The sequence below is a fragment of the Cibotium barometz genome, chromosome 38, assembly GCF_041138505.1.
Source record: "Cibotium barometz isolate CiBa-2024 chromosome 38, ASM4113850v1, whole genome shotgun sequence".
NCBI classification, from domain to species: domain Eukaryota; kingdom Viridiplantae; phylum Streptophyta; class Polypodiopsida; order Cyatheales; family Cibotiaceae; genus Cibotium; species Cibotium barometz.
This window is the reverse complement of record NC_141083.1, coordinates 28,392,174-28,399,310: the sequence shown is the minus strand read 5'-3', so window position 1 is coordinate 28,399,310 and position 7,137 is coordinate 28,392,174. Positions and strand designations below refer to the sequence as shown.

Sequence of the window (7,137 nt, the reverse complement as noted above, 5' to 3'; positions counted from 1 at the left end):
ACACCTTCACACAATAGAGCAACAAGGTCCAACAACAATGTCTTGTTTCCTGAGAGGGAGGCCATCTCTACCCTTATCGTGAGATGGAGAACCTAAACGATCCAAACTATGACTTCAAAAAGAGCATAATAATGGTTAGCAATCCAACACAAAAAGACATCAACATGTGATATTCTTGCCATCTCAGTGAGATAATATTTCAATAGACGAACTATACTTTATCTACACAAACCTTGGAATGGAGACTAATTAGTTAATGCTACAGGGAGAACTCACATGTATCCCTTGTAAAAATTTAAGTTGGTGTGGCTTGGGCGAAAAATTGATTGGTGCTTCGCAATGTGTAGGGGCTAACTTACCCCAGGATTCAAATTGATTTTCAATGTGTAGGGGCTAACTTACCCCATTGATTTAACTTGGTTTGCAATGTGTAGGGGCTAACTTAACCCAGTGCATTTAACTCGCCTCCTGGGTTGTAGCTCGGTAGCACCGGTGCCTCTCTACCAAGAGGTACCACATTCAAATCTACTCACCTCCCATTGTGGAGATGTTAACATTGTATTTTTAGTACCCTCTAGTGGGGAAAAAAAAACCATGGATTTAAGTCATTGTAGCAGCACACATGGTTGATATGAGCATCTTGCATATGGTTGATGAAGTCAAGTGGGCCTACGAGGCCCGTAACTCATATTTAACCAATTATACAGTAAAGAGTACATAGAGTATGCCATCAACGTCTTTACCTACAACAAAATAGAATTGTGGCATTAACATCAGCACGCACACCTACAATAAAAGGTTTAGACAGCTGCATCACAACAACAACATATAGAGCTCTTAAGAGCTTCAATGCCTGTTCTTCTCAGTTCAGGGGGGGCCTTCCAGAAGGTCTTCTTTCATTCACCCTTTGAACGTTTTTTGGAAGACCCATTACGGGATCTCGAAGCGTGACTGGTGGGCAGTGTTCAGTTGAGCCTGTAAGGGCTTTTTTGCAATGTGGGTCCGTACAGAGACATGGGAAGTCTAGGTCGCTCAGCTTAGGTTGAAGACCCGGGAAGCTTCAAGAAGAGCATATTCGTCATTATCATCAGGGAGGGAAAAGCATGCTCAGTGATGGGCTGTGCTTGTGTCAAGCAAGCAGCAGCAGCTTACGAGTCTACGCCCACCTTGAAAGGGAAGCCTTCTCGCCAGTCATCAGGTAGGCATTCCGATGCATCAGAGAAGCTCGATCTCAAGCAAGGAGGCGATGGTAAGAAGAAGAAGGCCCATACCAAGCAGGACGACCGTGCTGTTGTCCTTCAAGTACCCCAACCCTCTGCAACCAAAAGGAAGGACAGAAGGGTTGCCCGTGTTGAAGTGCCCAGCAACCTCCCCAAGCACATAGAAGGTGAGCAAGTTGCAGCAGGATGGCCTGCCTGGCTATCTGCAGTTGCAGGAGAGTCCATCAAGGGCTGGATCCCACGGAAAGCTGACTCCTTTGAGAAGCTTGACAAAGTAAGTACTCATATCCTTAAGAGATCTTGTGAACCTTTTTTTTGGTCTACTTCTCGAGGGGTCTGTCTTTGCTAGCTAGTACACTACGGGCAGGGTATGGCAAGAGAGCAGAGTAGAGCTCCATGATGCATTTTGGGAGTGAAGCAACTCAGGAAGGGCTTCTGTGGCTTGGTCTATGTATCTTCCTGATCTAGGAGCTGGGCAATGCAGGTTCCGAGAGTGAAGCTCAATCATCCCTATGGGCTTCAGCAATAATGTTTTCTACCGTCTTGGTGTCTGTAGCATTTTTTTTCCCCAAGAAGGTGTATGTATCATTTTGCTAGTTCTACAGGGAGTTGAATGATGTAAGGTGGGCTTGGTAGATTTAAGGCTTGGGCCTAAGCTTGGACCCAAATGGGTGATGTCTGGGTCTGTGCATCTTTCTGTACAAATTGAGCTGGCATTGGGACCAAAGCCCAATCACCCATACGGGTTTGGCTTTACTTGAAAAAATTTATATAAAGGTATTCCCTAACAGCTTGGTCTGGCCTATCTTTGTCCTCGGTAGTACAGTAAGGGTAAGGCAATGCAGGTTTAGGTTGGTTACTTACAAAGGGGCTCACCCATGGGGTGGACCCATCATGTCCCTAGGGCTTGGACAAGCAATTTTGCCCAACCAGTGGGTGGCCTTAGGAGTGAAGCCAGACCACGTTGCTGCGAGGTAATATGTAAAGGCCTTTGACCTAAGCGAGTAAGTGATTTTTTTCGACGGCATATCTTCCTTCTAGCCAGTATACTAGGTGTTGGGGGATGTGAATTTGGCAGTGATCAGTGAAGCTAGATCATCTGAATGCAAGTTTGGGAGTGAAGAGCTCACTTGTGTACAAGATATTCTCGTGGTGTGTTTGTTTGCTATACTCCTGCTGCTCAGGACAGCAGGTGTGGATTGCCGGGGTTTGGAATGATGCCTGATCAGGTCTTAGGGATAAACACAGCACATTGTCACTGTGTGTCACAAGCCATGTAGTCACCCCTGGCCATCAAATATCCGCCAGCCCTGCCCCTTTGCGGCCATGTCACCAGCAGTAGGGCAATAGGGAAACCAGCCTATCAGGTCTGGACCTCTGGTGCCTGCCTGCAAATGGCCTGGTGAATTCTGCCATCCATGGCTGGCTGCAGCTTATCAGGCTTGTGTACCTATGGGTTCTTGCTCTTTTTAATCCTGTCCCTGCTTCTATGACCAGGATATGATGCCCCAGGATGGTACATGCCTGCTTGGGCAGCAAAATTTGTGCGAAATGTTATCTGTGTCCAGGAGAGATTGGAACCAGAAGATTCATTCTGCCCTATGGGCACTACGGACTGCTTACAAGGCAGCAACGGGGCAGACGATGGTTACTGATATGGCATGGAAGGCCTGCTCCTGATGAGCCTGGAATTTGTTCTAGTCTGTATCTTCTCCCTGGGGCTCAATCCAACAAAAGGCCTAGCCTAATGGTTAGAAATTTTGGCCCTCAATGAGCCGAGGCACCTTCAGGATCTGTATGACCTGATTGGATGGCTCATGTCCAGGTTTGGACCCCACAAGGTAGGTTATGCATAGCTGTAGGGCGGACTAAGCATCAGAGGGTGAAGTCTCTGCGTGTATATGCCCAAAGGTTGCACTACCTTCTTTTTCTATCGTAGCTTTCTCTGAATGCAAATTACTTTTTTCCTTTCACTGATTATATTGAAATTTGAGGGGTATTTTGGCAGATCGGGCAGGGGACATACAGCAATGTCTATAAGGCGCGTGATCTGGTTTCAGGAAAGATTGTTGCCTTGAAGAAGGTGCGATTTGACAATCTGGAGCCAGAAAGTGTCCGGTTTATGGCCCGAGAGATACTTGTATTGCGTAGGCTGGACCATCCCAATGTTGTAAAGCTGGAGGGCCTGGTAACATCCCGAATGTCATGCAGTCTGTATCTCGTATTTGAGTACATGGAGCATGACCTTGCCGGCCTTGCAGCTTGTCCCGGCATCACTTTTACTGAGCCACAGGTTATGCTCCTCCCTGTCTGCTAGAGGTCCTACTTGTTCTTATTTTGAGATCATGGTTTTCTTTGCAAACTTGTCTGAACAAAGGAGTAAGGTTAGCGTTTTTGTGATTTGGTAGGTGAAGTGCTATTTACACCAGCTTCTTTCAGGGCTTGAGCATTGCCATAGCAGACATGTGCTGCATCGAGATATAAAAGGCTCCAATCTTTTACTTGACAATTCTGGCATCTTAAAGATTGCAGATTTTGGACTTGCTACATTTTTCCACCCTGATCAGAAACAGCCACTGACGAGTCGTGTTGTGACACTTTGGTATCGTCCACCTGAGCTTTTACTTGGGGCAACGGAGTATGGGGTTTCTGTGGATCTCTGGAGTACAGGGTGCATTCTAGCAGAATTGTTGGCAGGAAAGCCAATTCTGCCAGGTAGAACTGAGGTACTTCTCTTTGGCCCCCCTTGCCTGCCTCCTCTCTCTTCCCCCTTTTACACAATTGCGCTTGTTGGGATCATGCTTGGTTGTGTTGAAAAGTGTACTTCATGTGAATCTCAAGAAGGGAGGGTAAAAACTATGACTGAAACTTGACATTCGGCTTCAATCACATCTGCTAAACACTGTTTTAACCCAGACCTCTAGTCCTAGGCTTCAAGCTTGCATACCAATCCAGAGGCAGACTGCATGAGTATCATTGCATTCTGGACAACTTTGACATCTTTTTCGAGGCCATCACTTATACATGGTATGTAGGGTCTTTGATTCTACTGGATATTGAGATGTCATAAGACCCATGTTGGAAGGTATCATCAAGCAATTTGGTTTTCCTGTTATGGATACATGGCATTCACTTATCCTAGTTAGGTCCTGCAGAAAGTGCTCTTTCATCTCCTTTCCGTGCCCTTTTGGCCTTTATCTTTTTTGTGCTGGCCATAGTCAACCTTGTTGTGTGGAAGATGGGAAAGGGGCCTTGTTCTTCCTGTTGGGGGTGGTGGGTGCTCTGCAGATGTCGATTTTGGGATGATATAAGTGTCTGTATTGATGTGTGCTTAAGGACTTTCTCTAGCATGCCATTGGAAAACTTTTTGTAGGTCATTGTAAAGAGGAAAAAACCCATCGGATCTGGGTTGTACTGTGGGGAAAGGTGATAAGCAATACTTGTGTGCCTATGGCCCCATGCTTAGTTGGTATATAGGCTATAATTTGGTGACTGGCATATCGTGCGTGCCTCGTCCTCACGAACCTACACGAGTGCAACACTTGCCTGTTCCTTAGATCAACTGGAGGCTGTTGTGAGCTGACTCTTTTTGTGACCATGCGGCATGGCACCTCTGCACTTCCTGTTGGTGCTTCAGTGAGTGATTCATGGAGACTCATTCACAGTAGGATAGGAGAACAAGAATGTCAAGGTGGCTTTGAATGGTCACAAGTAGTTTTTTTGAGTTTTCACATCGTAGGCCTTATCTATGTGCATGATGCAATGCATATTTAACAAGCATGCACATAAATGTGCACACACAAAGATGTTGGGATAAGACATATTTGGATTGCATGTTTTAGACAAATACACAGGTTCAAAGTTATTGACCAGTTGCTCACATTTTTCAGGTTGAACAGCTGCATAAGATTTTTAAACTATGTGGATCACCTTCAGAGGACTATTGGAAGAAACTTAAGCTTCCCCATGCAACTATGTTCAAGTTCCAGCAACCGTACAAACGTTGTATTGAGGATACTTTCAAAAACTTTCCGGGTCCTGCTTTGTCTCTTCTCAACAAACTATTGGCTATTGAACCACCTGATCGTGGAACTGCATCTTCGGCTTTATCAAGCGAAGTAAGCACATCAGTTTGCTATTGTGTTTGTAAGAGAGAGGGGTTTAAGTTGTTTAGGTAAAGAGAGTGGTTTGCCTTTTTGGTTCTTAGTAATGCAATTTTGATAGGCAAGTAGAGGTTTCTCTTATATGTTATTTCAATATGACATGTATGGTAGTTCTTCACTAGTGAGCCGCATGCCTGTGAGCCTTCAAGCCTTCCCCAATATCCACCGAGCAAAGAGATGGATGCGAAAATGCGTGATGAGGAAGCGAGAAGGTAAATGATTTTGAAATGAAATGCAGTTCCACAGTTGTATGCAAGATTACTTGCATGGGATGTCACATTTCTTGTAACTGTTTTTTTTGGTAGACAAAGAGCTGGAGCTGGAGCTGGAGCTGGAAGAAATCGCGGTGATACTTCCAAGAGAGCAGGTCCTCGTGAACGCACCAACAGAGCCATTCCTGCCCCGGAAGCAAATGCAGAAATGCAAGCAAATATACAGGTATAGATAAATAATTCTACAGTCCTTCGAGCTTTTTTGTTTTTTGAGCCCGGGTCAAGGATATCCAAGCCGTCCCTGGACTTGAACAGAGAAATGCTTTTGTGATTAACTTCGTCGAAAGCGGTTTCGTTACTCCCTCAAGGGATAGGCCTGGGAGACAAGGCTGGAGATACTCCCTTAAGGCATAGGCCGGGAGACATTCCTTCCAGCCTTGACAACAATGGATCTGCCACAGAATTTCCAAGATTCTGATTTTCATCTGCTGTAAATTTTTTTTATTTTTTTATTTTTATTTTTATCCCCCCCCCCCCCCCCCCCCCCCCCCCCCCCCCCCCTCCTTGTGAACACACTGATTTGATTTCATGCTTAAACAAGAAGTAGTAAACTGTTTTGTTCGTAAACAAAAACATGTTTATTTCAACAGAGGCGGCGTGCGATAGCTCAGTCACAGGCGAAGAGCAAAAGCGAGAAGTTTCCACCTGCTCATGAAGACGGTGTGGTGGGCTTCCCCATGGAACCATCACGGCCAGGTCAGAGCAGCTCTATGCTGCGTCAGTCTCGCCATCTGGTGCCCACTACATTGGTATCGCAATCAGGGCCGATGGGGAGCAGCATGCCTGCTCGAGGAGCAAGAAGAAAGGCGAAGGTGGGCGAAGATGGGCGCATGGCGCCGCCTCGGCCGCCCAGTCGATCATCATCGAGGCTGAACACCACCGATTTTTCGCAGAGTGGCGATTTCTCCAACATGGCTAGTGTTGGCGCCTCGAGGAGCAATGCGAGCAAGAGCAAGAGCAAGTTGAGGCCTGAGGTGGGCGATGGCGGTGAGCCAGCCCATGTCCTGGATCCCACCATGGGATCAAACCCCCAAATTGATGAGCATCCTCCTCCTCCCGAGCAAGAGTCATCTCCACTCGGTTAGCTTTCATGTGTGTCTGTCTCTATGGTTTTTGGATCACATTTGTAAGATTACTTGCTCCTAGTACCCTAATGACCTTCGTTTTTAATGCCTTTTATGCATGGTAGGATTACAAGTGACTTGTTCGTCCATTTAATACATTATTTTTCACACAAGCCTTCTTAGATTTCATCATGCTCAACACTGTTGGTACTAGTACATCCTTATTTTATTATCATATATGCCAACATTGAAGAGCAATATTTTTCTAGTTGCTAATTGCAGTGAGCACAACATAGTTAGGTGTTGTGTGCTTTGAGACAGAGAGAGGGAGAGAGATTTTTATTAGTGCTTGCAAAACACCCAAAGCATCTGTGAGATCTAACAAATAGTACGAGGGTTTTGTAAATAGACTAAAAGT

At 45.7% G+C, this 7,137-nt stretch overlaps 1 protein-coding gene across 2 annotated transcripts; it reads left to right on the top strand.

The window, feature by feature from the left end:
* The first annotated feature begins 768 nt into the window (after positions 1 to 768).
* On the top strand, positions 769 to 6,890 carry LOC147616553 (putative serine/threonine-protein kinase At1g54610). 2 transcript variants are annotated; one of them, XM_086777620.1, is made up of 7 exons: positions 769 to 1,494; positions 3,229 to 3,513; positions 3,629 to 3,946; positions 5,111 to 5,338; positions 5,495 to 5,595; positions 5,689 to 5,821; positions 6,246 to 6,890. In XM_086777620.1, the coding sequence occupies exons 1-7, from the start codon at positions 1,114 to 1,116 to the stop codon at positions 6,738 to 6,740; spliced, it is 1,941 nt and encodes a 646-aa protein (XP_086633746.1). In that variant the 5' UTR covers positions 769 to 1,113; the 3' UTR covers positions 6,741 to 6,890. The 2 variants fall into 2 exon arrangements, with proteins under 2 accessions (XP_086633746.1, XP_086633747.1); XM_086777621.1 differs by having other exon boundaries at positions 779 to 1,494; positions 5,695 to 5,821.
* Positions 6,891 to 7,137: the final 247 nt, after the last annotated feature.